Source organism: Plectropomus leopardus, chromosome 23, assembly GCF_026936395.1.
Source record: "Plectropomus leopardus strain MGB_pleo_1.0 chromosome 23, ASM2693639v1, whole genome shotgun sequence".
Classification (NCBI taxonomy): Eukaryota; Metazoa; Chordata; class Actinopteri; order Perciformes; family Serranidae; genus Plectropomus; species Plectropomus leopardus.
The window spans coordinates 4,445,944-4,462,676 of NC_142198.1; the positions used below are offsets into that span (position 1 = coordinate 4,445,944).

Here is a 16,733-nt window from a genome sequence, read left to right on the forward strand (position 1 = left end):
ATACTAGAAATGACCTGAAAACCTAGAAACATTTTAAATTATCCCAGAAATGTCCTAAAATACTGGGAACGTCCTAAAATACAAGAAACGTCCTAAAATCTTAACAATGTCCGAAAATACTACAGATGCCTTGAAATACTAAAAACGTCCTAAAATGCTCGATGTCACAAGATCCTAGAAACGTCTTGAAATTGTAGAAATGTCCTAAAATGCAAGAAATACCCTGAAATCTGAGGAACATCCTAAAATGATAGAAATGTCTAAAATGCTAGAGATGTCCTGAATTACAAGAAACATCCTTAAATACCAGAGATGTTCAGAGAAATGTCTTGAAATCCTAGAAATGTCTTAAAATACTCAAAAAGTCCTAAATTACTAGAAACATCCTAAAATCCGTAAAATGTTCTGAAATCCTGGATATGTCCTGAAATCCCAGGGATGTTCTAAAATGCTAGAAATGTCCTAGAATACTAGAAGTGTCCTGAAATCCTAAAAATTGTATTAAAATTCTAGAAACATCTTAAAATCTAGAAACAAGTATGGAGCTGCTGCGACTGACCCCTGGCCTCCTGTCATTTTGCAAAAGTGGCCCCCAAGCAAAGTACCCCAGCCCTAATTCTGACATGGAAGGGTTAATATGATAGAGGGACTCACTTATACACACTGTAATAATTTTAAGCACCAAAAAAAGTCAATTTGGTTTAAATGTATCTGCTGTCAGCCATATTCATGTTTAGCAAAACATTCCCATAACAAAAAGTCCAGCCGATGTAATATATATTATTTTTCTATTATTGTTTGGGGCTTAATCCACAAGATGGCAGTATGTTTTCAATTTTGACAGGTCATTTCCCATCAGACATGCTGTACACCCAGCAAATGCCCTTGTTCTGCTTTGCTGTTCTTAAATTTTACACAACAAAGGCCTGCAACTTTTTTAAATTAAAGAATTAAAGCTACACACATTAATTCATCTAAAACACTGTTAAGATATTTTGTTTTAGCACTTTAAAAAAATGCATAATCATTTCTAATTCAAGCTGTTAAAAAGCTGACTTCCATCACATGTCACAGCAGTTGAGAAGTAACTCTAGTAAGGGACTGTGTGTTATTTATGAGAGGGGAGGGAGTGGTGCAAAAAGGGAGAGGCGTATAAGGGAATATGTTTTTAGTACTTGGGATGGGCTCATTTTTTTATTATTTTGGCTAAGAGGAAGTGCATAGAACTTTACATGGCTGTGTTTTGTAGAATGTACAAAATTATATCATTTATCATAACCAAAAACTGAAATAGAGGTTAGCGTTGGATTTTAAATTTTCTGACGGTCCCTGGATACTTCAGGCATGATGAACGCTAAAAAAATAAACTAAACTAAAATAAATAAATAAATCTGATCTTAAAATAGTGATATTTCATGTATGTTTACACAAACTAACCAGACTTTTTTTTAGCTCCAGGATTGTGTCTTCAACTTTAAAATTTAAAACATCAAAAGGTACATTTTTAAAATATTGTAAATATGTATTATTATTATTATTATTATTATTATTATTATTATTATTATTATTATTATTATTATTATTACTATACTTTTTTATTTGCTTTATTCATGGTTTAAGGAATCATCTTTAATATTTTGATATTGGCACAGATAAACGCTGTCAGGTTAACGCACACTCCGTTGTCCGTCTAGACGATCTTTGTTTAATTCCGCTCCATTTAGAGGAAACGGAAGTAGCTCAGAGTGAAGCATCTCGCGTTGTTCCCCCATCTCTGCTCTCCTCTCATCAGCAGCACGCTCGAGCCCCGCCTCGCGACGCGAACCGCTGGCTGGTTCACCTCCAACACAACCCACATCTGGCTGTCACACGCAGCTGCTGCCGCTCCGTCCGGTACCGCGGCATGCTCGCGCTCACACCGGGACGTACGAAGTGGATTTTAACGCGAGGAAAACGATGTCGGAGGTGCGAAAATTCACAAAGAGGCTAAGCAAACCCGGGACGGCCGCGGAAGTCCGGCAGAGCGTGTCTGAGGCTGTGAGGAGCTCCGTGGACCTGGTGGTGAGTGGAGCTGTCTGAGCACCGGGCGCTCATTTTAGCTAACGAGGAGAATTAACCGGTTAGCTAGTAACTTCCCTCCCCTCTGCTGCCCCTGGGGAGTAAAGCTGGTGTATTTATTTTATTTTATTTTTATTTTTTACTTCTTAGGTGTAATTTTCACCACATTTTTACTCTTTTACCTCCGTTTTTCCCATTTTTTCCCACGTACGTCACATTTAACCTTTAGCTAACTGTGCCGCGCTGGTATGTTTGAATGCACTGAAACAATTTAGTAACTGGCAGCGCTACATGCTGTGTAAAGAAGAAGACGGGTCATTTTGGAGCCATTATACGCCGCGAAATTCAACTCCCATATGTTGGCTCGGTTTTCCAAATTGCCGGCGTTACAAAATAGTGTGACATTGTCCTGAAACACACATGGTTTTTCAGTCATGTGCGGCTCCTTTTGTGTGCTGGCGGATGAGGAGCGGTGCCAGTTGGACAGCTGCGGCATGGCTTCCCTCACTCACTGTCCTTGCACTGGAGCATTGTGTGTGTCTCTTTATTTCTGCTGAAAATTGGCCACATTATGCAAAAAAAAGCATGCTTCTTTAAATGATGCATATTGCTAAAGACATGTGCAAAGCAAAAGGTTTATTTTTCTCCTTTTGAACCAATAGCTGGTGGCTGATAGTTGGAACAGACTGCAATAATGAGGGATTAGGCGCAGTGGTTTGAGATTGAGGCTCCTGCTGATGCGGCATTTGTGTGTACGTGTCTGTATGTGTGTGTGTGTGTGTGTGAATTTATTTCCATGTCTGAGGCGTGACATTTGTCTTAGTGTCAGTGCACATTGACGCTGGCCTGATGATGACTTGTTTTCTTTTTGTTTTAACTAAAACCATCTGCTTACTCCTCCACTTTCTCATTATGTGACAAACTTCAACCCTCAAGACAGCAGTCCCACATCTTTGGCTGTTTAACCCTTTGAAACTTGAGAAAACTGGCTTGATCGCTCTGGAAAACATGGGAGACAGGCAAGGAGCTAATTGACAAGAGGTAAAAAGTTGTAAGAAAAAAAATACCTAAAAAGAAAAAAAATGATAACAAATCAAACAAGAAAATTGCCTCGGGAAAATGCAAAAACAATAAATGTTATTCATTTTGAACACACAGTTACTATTAGGTAGTTTCCTGGACATTTCCCCATTTTGTAAAGGGGATTTCTCTCTCTCTCTCTCTCTCTCTGGCTTAACCCCCTCCCAAAACAAACAAACTTATTTTATGTTTATTCACTTTAAGGTTTTCCTAATTTCTGTCAGTTTTTGGGACATCTTTTGCCAAGTTGCTCATTGCCTTTTTAACCATAGTTTTAAAAGCCAATCCAAACCAGTTTTGTCAGTATTCTATGGTTAAATTGCTTGTGAAAGGTATCTGAACATAGCACAAGAAAACAGATGTCAGTCTAGTTTTTAAGGGGTTAACCCTCTAAAACTTGAGCAAATTGGCTTAATTTATTTTTTTCAAAAACATGGGAAGAAGTCAACAATTAGCAAAACAGGAAATGACCCCAAAATATCAAGAAATTAGTTAAAAATACAAGAAAATTACCTGAAAATTATGAAAAAAATCAACGAAAAATGTGAAAATCAAATTTAAACTAAACAAGGAAAACCTGGAAAAAGTGCTTAAAAATTGATAATGATAATTAGAAATGCAGTTTTTCCCTAGCTTTTTAATTTTTTCCCCTAAATGGTTTCCCTAGCTTTTAAAAACATTTTTCTAAATCCCCAGATTTCTTGCAATTTGTTCAACATTTCTTGCCAAGGTGCTTACTGTATTGTACAATATACACCAAATTTCTCATGGTTTGAAGTTTTAAATACTTGTGATAGGTGTCTGAAAGCAGCACAAGAGAAGTGGTGTAGCTCCAGTATTCACAAAGTCAAATAGCAGAGCTGTAGAAGTTTCCTGTAAGAGATAAACTCTTGTCCCCTTGGGATTATTAGGCTTAAGTCTTATGATGATCATCTAGAGGAGTGTGACGCAAAGAGGATACTAAGCGTAATAATCATGTGATAAAGTTTTAGTTTCCGTAGCAGAGGTGAGAGTGTGTGTTTGTGTGTGCAGCCATGTGTTCTGATTGGTTTTAGAGTAGCAGATTCGGGCTGATTTGTTTTTTGTGGGACATGGTTGGCTTGGGATGTGAGAACAAATGTCGTTTTGTGGAGGGTGCATGGGGATTCCCTCAGGCATGCTGTGACCATGCTTCCTGTGTGACTGTTTGTGTGGTCATTCTCTAGAAAGTCAGTCTCATTTCTGAGTCTCTCCCTCCGTGCCTGTGTTCTTAGATTTTCCAGGGAACAAAGTGCTTTTACGTGTTTCTAGGCAGAAAGTCATATACTGTACAGTTTTATAAAAGGAAAGAGCAGAGTGAAGAGCATTGGCTTTTCTTTTTACTTAAAAAACAACCTTTGAGTTAAGTAGTATTCATTTGCATCATTCTGCAATCACTTCTTCCTTACTCGTATTAGAGTTCATAGAAAGTCCTGTGTTTTGTGGTCTTTTACATACAGTGTTTGGGAACGTAATTCTCAACCCTATAATTGGAAGTGCCCGTATAGTCATCATTCAGTGGATTACTCGGTTCCTATAAGTGAAAGCTACAGTGGCCCTGAGGGTCAAAGCACAACAACATTTTACAAAACACAACAATATTCCAGAAAACACAACATTTCACAAAATAGCATCAACATTTTAGAAAGCACAACATTTCCCATAAAACTACAACATATATGAAGCGCTGTCACGTAATATTATGTTTTATGAAATTTCGTATTTTGTGAAATGTTGTCTGGTTTTGTGTTTTCTGAAATGTTATTGTGCTCTCTGAAATGTTGTTGTTTTTTGATCCTCAGGGCCACTGTAGAAACCACTGTGGTATAGCTGAAAATGAACAATGAACACAATTGTTAGTTGCAGTTACAGCCTTAAGTGGTTCCCGATCTTGGGAGATAAAAATGTGGATTGAGACCAAAGTTGAAGAGATGCTTTTTACGCCAGAAATTCTGATGTGTCAATATAATCACTAATTAATAACTAATTAATTACTGAATTGAACTGAACAGTAATTCCAGAAACAAAGCCAGTTTATAATATCATTACTTCCACCTGCACTATTAAAGTTCAAATATCTGCAGTGAAAATGTTCAGTGAATCCGGCTAATTTGGGTTCAATTTAATAAATTGTGCGCTGATGCAAACAAGATTCTATCTATGAAAGATTTTAAAGATGTCTATCTTAAGAGATACATCAGCCTTCATATGATTGTTTATGTCAGACTTCATGTCAGACTTCATGTCAGACTGCATGTCAGGCGTGTCTACTCAGTGAACATGTCACCCTCTGTGGATTAAATGTCTGAGTGCTCCGCTGAGTCAAGTTGACATTTCTCCCTTCCATGCAAGCCTCGCTGCCACATCACCATGCAGTGAAAACATACATCTCTATATTTGGTCATTCTTTCTGTTTAGATCAGCTGGTATGCTTTGGTATGTGTTTTAGGCAAAAAAAAAAAAAAAAAAAATCTATTATAATTACAAAAAAATGCACTGCAACAAATTTTAAGCAAGTTTTTCTTGTTTTCTGTAAAACAGTTTTGGGATAGATTGATTTTATATGACAGCAACACACTTCTAGTTAGCTATTTGCAATTAAATAAGTCATGAATATTAAGTTAGACCAGTGGTTTTTAAATTCATAGAAACCTCCTTTCACTGAATTTCGGTGTATATTGTAAAGAGATGTTTTGGACAATGGAAAACAAATAATTTGATTTAAATTCAGTGTTAAACTTTCTCTCTGAACATTATTATTGTGAAAGCAGCAAAAAGCCCTATTGATATAATAATACATTTTTATGCCTCTGTGCCAGCGACACAGTGACATCCCATTCTCAAAAACACAACATTTCAAGAAGGGGGAATTTCCTCAAATTTGGCAAAAACATCCATTTGGACTCAACAATAAATAATAAATGAAAAATAAATAATAGATTTTGGTGGTAAAGGGTCACTGTGAACTCACATCCATCCCATTTTCTCAGGAACGCCTTGAGGGAATTTCTTCAAATTTTGCACAAACATCCACTTGGACTCAATGATAAACCGATTAGATTTTGTTGGTAAAAAGTCGAGGTTGCGGTAGGAGTATTTCCCTACACCTACCTTTCTGAACATTTTCAAATTGCTCATTTTAAAAAAAAAAGAGTGGAAACACCAACAATTGAAGGGATTCTTAAAAGATCTCAAAAAGTTTTTGCTATTGATTACAGTTTTTATATCTTGATGAGGACATGCAGTCCTCGATTTTGTAGCTTTTTTGCAGCAACATCCATATTTGCAACACCATCTGCTGTCATTGCTACATGAGTGTGTGCAGGCATGGATGTAAGCTGGAACTTGCCTGGTTGGCGGAGGCATACGACCACAAGGCGGTAATTTTAGTTTGGAATAGACAGGATTAATACAGGGATAAAAGAGGCTGTCTGGGCTCTTTTCTTCCATTGAACGAGCCGCTGTGTGTGTCATATACACACAGACTGGAGCACTTAGCGGGGTCAGCTGTGGGACAGTGGAGCTGCTTCACTGTGTCTGTCACTTTCATGTCAGTGTGTATGCACTCATCCATTGTGTTTTAGTGTGAGCTTCCCTAGCCAATGTGATAAAATCCACCTGGTTGTGTTGGAGCACTGTACATCTGCTGGAGTGTAATGGGACACAGACATCTGGACTGTTGCTAACATCGTCATCATCATCATCATCATGGTCCCTTGGAGGCACACTGGGAGACTTGCTTTGTAGTCAGCGATTGTTGTTTGGGTTTTCTCCAGCCAGAGGAGAAAGTGCTTGCGTTGTAGAGTCACGCCCAAGTGTTGGGCCACGTTTAGCTTCTCTGTGCGTTTCTCAATCAGTGACACTGCGGCTTTACAGCTGCCTGCTTGTGATTCTTCAGCTTCTTTCCTCTTCTGTAAAAGCAGAACTCTCTCTCTCTTTCTCTGTAACATGATCAGAGTTGCAGTCAGAGCCACTACGCTGCCGGTAGCCCCTGACTTATAGCGCTGCGGTTCAGCTTGTTGCACATGACAGGAAGCAGAGCTGCTGTTTCGGGTGCATGGGCGGCACAGTCGTGTGTAATGCTTTCAGCAGACTCGGAGGTGTTGTGTTTTACTGCAGGTCGCCCACTGTAAAAAAACAACAGTGACGCTTCATAACAGAGGAAAATGCAAAAACTAAATCTAACATTTCATAAGTATCAGTGGGAAGTTTTTATTTAGATTAGTGGTCTCGTGGAGACAACTGAGAAAGTCGGGGTCTGGTGGAAAAATCTGTGCAGAACATGTACTTGTAACCAGCTTATTTCACCACTGGCCAAATTATTGGTTGGAGAACACTGAAAGGGAGAACTTTCTTTCCTTTACTGGCTAGTGCACAGATACCAGGATATTCAAGAAGGACGGTTTAACCCCTTACTGTGGTGCCAGTGTTCAAAACCACAGCTCTTTTTGAAATTCTAGTGGAGATTGCAGAGGTTTTTCCAAAGATACCAAACATGTCTGAAGATGCGGAGTCTTGGGTTTGAATATTTCACTAAATGTAAACATCGTATAGCTTTAAGGAGTGGAACAAGCTGATGTGTATTATATAAACAGTCAGACAGTGTGGAATTCAATTGTTTTTCCATCTTTAAAGCAGCTTAAATCCTCTGAATACACAAAGAATCTCAGAAAAATGTGTTCATGAAGGTCCCTGTTGCTCATAATGAGCGGGTGATTGAAAAAATATGTTATCAGATCCTAAAAAGGCAAAGGGGGAACCCTTGTTGAAGGGAAAGTCAATTCCAAAATCAAAAACACATATTTTCTATTTTTTTCTATTTTCTCTCTGACCTGTAGCATTATCTATTAGTCTAGATTATTTTGGTGTGAGTTGCAGTGTTGGAAATATCATTCTTATGGGCTGCTGAAATGGCAACGTTTCTTGCATGAACGTTAAACTTTTGTTGCGGTTTGACCTTTTGTTCACACGCCAACAGCATTTGGGTACCTGAAAAAAAGTTTTGAAACCAGGTTCCAGAGTGTAATCTTTTGATAACGCCAGCCCGTCTGTCGCCATTTACTGCAAATGCACACATTCTGTGAGAACGGTGATGTCACGGCCGCACTTTGCGCATGCACACTATGTTTCAAACAAATAGCCGTGCATGAGTAGGACAACAATAACAAGTTTGGTTCTCAAGCGTGTGTTTTCCATTGTCTTCTTGTTTGTTTATACTGTAGAAGAACGCCTTTATGCGCAGGCATGTGGTATGAATAGTAGTAAAATATAAAACATAATAAAGGATACAGATTTACAATAAAGAGATATAAAAGATGATAAAGAAGATAGAAAGATGATTTAAAATGATATAAAATCCAGTTTAAAAAAAAGTTTTCAGCCGTTAGTGGGTGGAGTAGGCAGAGAGAGAGAAAAAAGTTTTTAGCTTTGAGTTAAAAGTCGGGGCTTGTTGCATGATAACAAAACACTGCTTCATTATGATTTGTTATAACATTATCTTGAGTTAATGAGTCATGAATTCTGGAAAGAGACATTGCTGTTCAGTTTCCTCAAATTTATTTTTTTTAGCATTTTGAGCACCACAAGCTGAGTGCCATCTAGTTCCATTATATTGGCAAGAAGATGGACAGACATCTGTAGGGCTGACATTTCCAACACTCAGCAACTCACACTAAAACAATCTAGATTGATAAACACAACTACCGATGAGACGAAAAATATGTGTTCGTGATTTGGGGTGAACTGTCCCTTTAAATGGTTCACCAGACACATAAAACTGCATGTTTCCAGAACTACTGAATAGCTGCACATATAAACAGTGATAGTTTCAGAGGGGTGGCAGTATAAAGAGAGGGGCAGAGGTGGAAAAAGGAAGCAGCCAAACTACTGCATAACTTTATGGCTGGCTTTCTCACCCTGCCTGCTCACACAGTGGCAGGAAAAGTAACTTCTGGATCTCAGCTGCCTGGACAGCTCTTTAATGGAAATAAAACAGTTTGGAAAATGACTCAGTTGTACTCTTCCAGCTGCAGGACATTGTCAGAGTCCATCTCCCCACTGTGCTTGTTGTGCTTGTTCTCTAAGCAGTATGTCAGCTGCCGTGCACGTACCGCCTCCAGCCTCTGGTGCTGCAGCTCAGCAGTGCAGCACAGAAGCTGATCAGAACCATACAGTCTGGTTTCCTCTGCTCGGTGCTGCTCAGCCAAGGCTTATTGGCTTAGCTATTCATCGCCATCTTCACTGCTTAGCCTGAGCTTAAAGTGGCACTTTCTGGGAATTAATTCTCAATCTTTCCAAGTGGTTTGGGTTTGTACTTGTGATCACATCTTGACCCAGTTGTGAAAGGCAAGGTTTTAGCTTGTAGGCCTCTTTAAGACATAATGCAGAGTCTGATTTTATATATTCCACTTCTCTATGAAACTCAAAACAGGAAGTTTTGATATTTAGCCATGTGCCATGTGATATATATCTTGTGTTTTGTTTCGTTATTACACATGCCTCGTCAAGCACTTGAGCTTTATTTGACAGCACATAATTATCAAGTCAGATGTCATAATTTGCTCATTTCACATACTTTATCTAACCTCTATCTTTGCATATGTTTTTTGTTGTCAGTTGCTTCTCTTTCGTCATCTTTTACCTTTTTTTCCCATCCACCCACAACTCTCTGAGCAATCATTTCCTTGCACTGGTCTGTGACAGTCCTCTGAACTTTTGTGGTTGTGCCTTCGATCTTTTGCAGCTCTGCTTTTGCATGGGCGGTGAAAAGATCCGAGGGCGAGCCCTTGGTAACTGCTTTCAAACAGCAGGGGCATGTGGAGGTTGCAAGAGCTGCAGTAAAGACAAAATTATCAGAACACGTGATCAGATAAGTTTCTTTATTTGATGTGACATGTATTTGTGTTCTGTCCATCTTCGTTTCTCAGGAGCAGCCAAAGATTATCGAACCTCTGGACTATGAAGCTGTGGTGTTTCAGAGAAAGGCCCAAATCCACAGCGACCCCCACCGGGACCTGCTGCTCTGCCCTGTTGATGATGTTTCGGTGAGTCCCCTCATTCTGTCCCCCTGTGTCCTCTCATACTGGCCTTCACCCAGTTCATCTTACTGCACAGGATGAAGTCGTAGTCCTTCTACTCAAGACAGGAAACGGCCATATTGTCAGCTTTTTATTATCTTTTTGGGTTGTCTGTGCAACCGTACATCAGTACATCCATTTTGTTGTCAATATGTCCGTCCATCCCATTCTCGTGAATGCAATGTCTCAGGAAGACCCTGAGAGAATTCCTTCAAATTTGGCACAATCTTTAAGTTGGACTCAAGGACAAACTAATTAGATTTCGGCGGTCAAAGGTCAAGGTCACTGTGAAGCTGGATCCGTCTCATTCTTGAGAAGGTGACATCTGTAAACTACTTAAGGAAATGTATTCAAATTTGGCACAAACGTTCACGTGGACCTAACAATGAAATAATTATTATATAGATCTTCTTTGCTGCTGCAGGGGAAGATGCGTGTGAGGCATCCATATTTTTGCAGACTTGGTTGAAAACTTTAGGTAAAACTTTACTCGTGTGCGGAGCCATTAAAGCGTGAGGTGGTAATTCTAGTTTATTGTAAAGCTGTGCGGGTCAAACGGGAACAAAGAGCTATAAAATATCACTCTCTAGAAAGGTTTCCCATCATTAATCACTGCTCAACCCCAGCACACCAGGCTCCATTCTTTACGGGTCGGTCCAGAAAGGCCTGACCAATCAAACACTATCAGGCCAGGTACCTCTGCTCTGTATTTATTGGTGCAGCTTCAAACACATGTGGTTTAGTTTAGTGGCACGTCTCGCTTCGTGTCTCTCTCTTTTTTTTTTTCCCCATCTGTTGACACTCATCTGTTCCTGACTATGTGTGCCTTCTGTTTTCTCTCATCCACTTTCTCATGCTGTTTGTGGCTTCCTGCTACGTTACTATTTGATGGGAAGATGAAGAACTGCCATAACCAACATGTCATATACTGTATACATGTTTGTTTTTGCTATGTGTAGGGCTGTACCACATGTCATTTTTTTTTACATTCAAAGCTTCTGCTAGCTTTTTGAGTGACACTGGAATGTCATCATATTTTAGGACAGTGTCACTCTAAAAATTTTCTTTAACAATCCGGAAACAAAATCCTCTGTCTGACTAAAGTGATTCGTTGGATTAAATTACTTCTTTACTACTAGAAAGGGGAAATAAAGCAATAGAAAGGAAAATAATATATAAAATAAAAACAAAAATGCTGACATTTTTGGTTCTAAATCATTCTAAGACCGGCACAATGCAATGTTTTAGTAAGGTTTGTAGCGGCAAGCTTTCTTTTGGTTCCCAGAATGTTTTTTCTTGAAGTTAGGATGACATTTTCTATCAGCAAAATATAAAACTGTTTTTTTTTTGTTTTTTTGTGAACATATCACATTACAGGAACATTTCTTAAAAAAATGTTGCGTAATCTCAAGCCTTAATAACTTCCTGAAAACATGTTCTGAGTGTTGCTTTGAAAATGTTCTTCCTTTATTCTCGTGTGACAGTGTGGGAGCGTTTCATAAAAGAACATCTTATGATCTGTCACCTCTCAACGTCACCAAAACACCCTCAGAATGTTTTAAATAAAACGCTACGTCTTGGCTAGCATTAAACCTTATCAGAAAATATTATAAGTGATCGACATCTCTTTAAAAACATTTTTAAGACTTGTAGTTAACGTTAGCCAGTGTTGTGGGAACAGCTGATGTTAACAAGCTCTCCCCTTGCAGATTTCAACACAGATTTGTTGTTTATGTTGTGAAATTATTAGGGAAAAAACAGGGTGAGTCCCAGATGAGTTGAAATTGTCTCCAGGACAACAGGATGCTGTTAGTCTTGAGTTTTTAGCCTGTGAAAAACATCAGCCATCGCCATCAGTGAATGTCATCATATTCGCCAACAGGACCATGGCACCAAATACTGGCTGATCCTGATATTCAGCCGGTAAATCTGTGCACCCCTAAATTAGTCTAGGTTAATCTTTACCTGCAGCTGTGCAAAAATACCACGTGTTAACTGAATGAGTAGACATGCAAGAAAGAAACGGCACAGAAAGGGTCGCCGATTATCGGGGCGATATTTGGCATTTTGCCGATTACGTGTAGGGGCGTTTTATTTTAATGATCACAGATAGAATTAATTAATGAAAAAGTGTGTGTATTCCACCTAACCAACACCAGGTAAGGCAGTCTGCAATATATGCCAAGAAAGTGCCAGAGTGGGAGGAACTTTTACTTACCTTATTTCTTATTTAAATTTTCACTGAACTTTATTAAAAAAGTTGCTGGAAACTTGCTATATATATGATGTCAAAAGTTTCATTTTTGATTTTACATTTGCATTTAAACAAAGTTTAGAGTTTGAGTTTGTTATATTACAAATTCTTGATTTCAACAGGAATATTTCCATTTTCATTGTAAATGCATATCGGTTCCAAATATCAGTTATTGATCTCATTAAGTACTAATAATAGGTATCGGTATTGGCCCTTATAAACCAATATTGGTCGACCCCTACTGCACAAACTTCAAATGTTGATTTAGAATTGGAATAGTAATGTCATGAATGATTCTTCTAAGCTTCAAACTATTTGTACAACCTTAAATATGTGTCTCACTGTGTGTGTGTGTGTGTGTGTGCGCAGGAGTCCCAGATCTTGCGGCAGAGAAGGACTGTTGTTCCCTCGGTGCCCCAGAATGCTGAGCGGGAGGCCAGGAGTCTGTTTGCCAAAGAGGTACTCCAGTAAAGCATCAGTCCCATGTGTACGACTTGGCCGCACGTGGTCTCAAACAGCACATTTGTAGCAGTCGACCTCTCTAAAAAGAATAAAAGGAGTTTTTGGAGTGAAAAAAATGGAGCTACGGTATTCATAGTCGATACTAATTCTTTTCTTTATTCCTTTCATTAATTAGAGTCTGCTCAATAAAAAGCAGACATTAAATGCAATGGGTTCTTAACAAACATTTAAGATGTTTTCATGATGACTTCATGCCAGACCTCATGACATTCAGCTTATAGTGGTCACTTGAAGCTCATAAAAGGAACACAGAATACACAGGCCAGTAGTAAACACACATTGTGCTGATGATATATTGTATTAGCAATGAAAAACAGACTCCTCTGGCTTTATGTGGATGCACGCTGCTGCTCTGCCAGCCTGTAAATCTGTGTTCCTCAGCCAGCTCTCATGACTGTGATACAGCATGGAAACAACTGTCCCAGGGACTGTTAGAACAGATCCAGGCTTACTCAGCATCTACCCAACAAAGATCCTTTCAGCTGATTTCATTTAGAGTTTCTGCTCGCAGTTTCACACTGAATAAAAAGTAATATGCACGATGAAAACCATCTTGAGTTAAGCAGAAGTCACAGCACACGTTTTGAGATCATAAATGATTGATTTGGGGCTGGAACAGTCTCCGTCTTCTGTGAGTCACAGTTGGAGGACAGGACTGTGAGCTCAGCTAGGTCACTTTGCTGCTGTGGCACGCTTGTTATATTTGCGTTATCTGCCCCTAATCCTGCTCTGTGTCGATCTGTTTGGCAGTGCATCAAGATGTACAACACCGACTGGCACGTAATCAACTACAAATATGAAGCTTACTCTGGTGACTTCCGCATGCTGCCAAGGTAAGGAAGTGAAAAAAAAAACCCTGTAAGGGCTCAAAGATTGTGCAAAACAACATCTCAACAGCCAAATATGTAACATTTACAAGAGATTTACTCAGCTCACGAGGGTCTGCTGGATGACGACATGCAACAAATCACTCTTTCTGTACATGAACGCAGCTCTGATCCCTCAGCAGAGGAAAGGAAATACTGCAAATGAATCGAAAAAACAAGTTCAGCCAAATTTTTCTCTGCAACACAGCAGGTTGCAGCCCAGATGTTATGAATTTTTATTGATGTAAAGCTTCCTAAGAAAATTATTTTTTATTACTGCAACCTCCACTTGAACTATGAATTGGAGTGAGAGAGATATATTTGTATTTCCAAATACCCTTAAAATTCCAAAGATCTTTTAAAAGCACTAACTAGATACACTTAATATTTATGGGAACGCCCACAAAACGTCATATCCTTTTACGTCAATGAGGAAAAAAAAGCATTTGCAACCATGCTGAAGAGTTGCTGTGTGCTTTCTGCAGATCAAAAAATTTAAATCTAGAGTTAAACCTGGACCCTATTTTCTCACATTTCTGTGTCCAAGTGGCTAAAACGAATAAAAATGTTTGAAACTGATCCAGGATTGAGAAAGCGCTTCAGCTGATATGTCCAATAAAAGATCTTGTTTTTGTCACTGACAGGCTTAGATTGTTGTTTTAAATGTCTGACAACATTATGGAAACGATCCCTACAGAGATAGACCTTTTTGTTAAAGAGTAAGATCCATTTTTAACCAGAAACAACTCCTAAATCACTTTCCTCAAATCCACCAGACTCCATTTAAATAAACACTTATTTTATCGTCGTAAAACACACCTCATTCAAAGTCAAAAGAAACAAAATAAAGCTAAAATCTCGAAACTAAACTAAAAATCATCTTGGTTTGTCTCAACCAGCTCTGGCCTGGTTGAAGTACATTCTTAATTCATTACGGGCGACATGAAAAAATCAATACAGCATAGTAAGGACATACTTTGCATGGCAATATTGTATTGATACATGGACGCCAAGTATCGAATTTTCATCATAGAAATGATTAATATTATAAAAACAAATTAAACTTTTGGTAGCCAACCAGAGTCATTAAATCAGTTGCCTTTCAGGCCAATTGATTAATTTTGCTGCAGTGAAGCTGATTACAGAGGAACAGACTGGAAATCTTATCTTATTAGATTAAAAAGACTTACATTGCGATATATATATATATCTCAATATATGTGTAGGCAATACTCAGCATATTGCAAAACATTTAAAATTGCAATAATATTGTATTGTGACTGAAGTATTGTGATAATATTGTATTGTGAAACCTCTGGTGATTACCACCCCTATAATTCAGCGTGTAAGTTTTGAAGCTATGCTGGCTATATACACAGAAAATGTTTATTTAAATAGTGGGTTTGGCAGTGGTGATTTTGAAACTGTTTCTGGCTAAACAAAAATAATCTAGAGCTTCATTCATGCAGTGCTGTATTTTTAGTGACTGGTAAAAAAGTTGTGAGCCTCTAAGGATCTGTGGTTCTTGAGGTTGCAAATGGCAGCATGATAACATCATAGTACATTGTTAAAATGTGGTTAATTGACTTTAGTGCTGTTATAATGTCTGGAAACATGCATGCCATTCACTAAAACATGCTAATTTGATACATCAAAGCATTAACGGTTGTAGGGTACTGATACTATGGGAAGTTTAATTCATCATATTTATAGTAAATGTAACAGTGTCTTTAAATGTAAGTTTTAGAACCGCTCTTTCCCTGCATTAACAGTTTGTGGGGAAAGGAGTGTTTGCCCCCTCACTGACCACGCCCTCTAACTATGACTAGACACCAACTGTATCTAAAAGGTGGCACAAAATTTACTGACCAATGCAGGACATCCATAGCAAAGGAAGCAGTGCAAGCAGTGATTTGTTGCACACTCTCCAAAGAGTGAAGAGAGATAGCAGACCTCACCACCACAGGGGGAGTACAGCGGGGAGGGGGGGCTGATTTATCCAAGACCGCTGACTTTCACTCACTGTCTTTTCAAAGCAAAGGCCTGAAGACGGACAAGCTGCCGGCACATGTGTTCGAGATCGACGAGGACGCCAAAGACGAGGTGAGTAGAAAGGGGCCCGAGCGCCGATAGATCACAGACATTGATAGCTAGAGTGAGGATGAGTGCTCCGCTATTGACTCAGAGGGCCCTTTATGGACACACTGCAGCGTGCATGTATGCAGAGCTTTTAGCGATGTGCAATAAAAATAAAAACCATCCCTTCAAATCCAGAGATACTCAACTGGCTTTACTTGGGGACAACTTTTGCAAAATGACAGGAGGCCAGTCGCGATGTCCCATTCATGTTTCTAGAATTTCAGGACATTTCTGGGGTTTTAGGACATTTCTGGGATTTTTGGATGTTTTTATGATTGTAGGACATTTCTGGGATTTTAGGACATTTCTGGGATTTAGGACATTTTTAGGATTTTAGAAAGTTTTTAGGATTTTAGGATATTTCTGAGATTTTAGGACATTTCTAGGATTTCAGGATGTTTCTAGAATTTTGGGAAATTTCAAGGATTTTAGGACATTTCTGGGATTTTAGGATGTTTCTGGGCTTTTAGGACTTTTCTAGGATTTCAGGGTGTTTCTGGGATTTTAGAACATTTCTGGGTTTTTACAAACAAACAAAATCAATTGTGTGTTATGCACTCTGGCACCTTATGTACTGTATACCTTCAGTACAAATACAATTCCCAGTGTGAATCACTTAATTTTTATTGTGAATTAGAAAATGGCTGGGGAAACACCTGGCATGCTATGGGGGGGCAGATATAATCTGAGGACTTTAAGTTAGTATGATTACTTTAATCT

At 38.7% G+C, this 16,733-nt stretch overlaps 1 protein-coding gene across 3 annotated transcripts in view; it reads left to right on the plus strand.

The window, feature by feature from the left end:
- The first annotated feature begins 1,782 nt into the window (after positions 1-1,782).
- The window catches only part of dock11 (dedicator of cytokinesis 11), a 94,374-nt gene continuing 79,423 nt past the window's right edge, over positions 1,783-16,733 (plus strand). The window contains exons 1-5 of one of the 3 annotated variants that reach the window (XM_088073953.1): positions 1,783-2,061; positions 10,083-10,199; positions 12,856-12,945; positions 13,759-13,841; positions 15,911-15,977. In XM_088073953.1, coding sequence (XP_087930079.1) covers positions 1,957-2,061; positions 10,083-10,199; positions 12,856-12,945; positions 13,759-13,841; positions 15,911-15,977 — 462 coding nt within the window. In that variant the 5' untranslated portion in view covers positions 1,783-1,956. The remainder of the gene's footprint in view (positions 2,062-10,082; positions 10,200-12,855; positions 12,946-13,758; positions 13,842-15,910; positions 15,978-16,733) is intronic. The other 2 variants (XM_042512384.2, XM_042512383.2) reach the window with 2 other exon arrangements.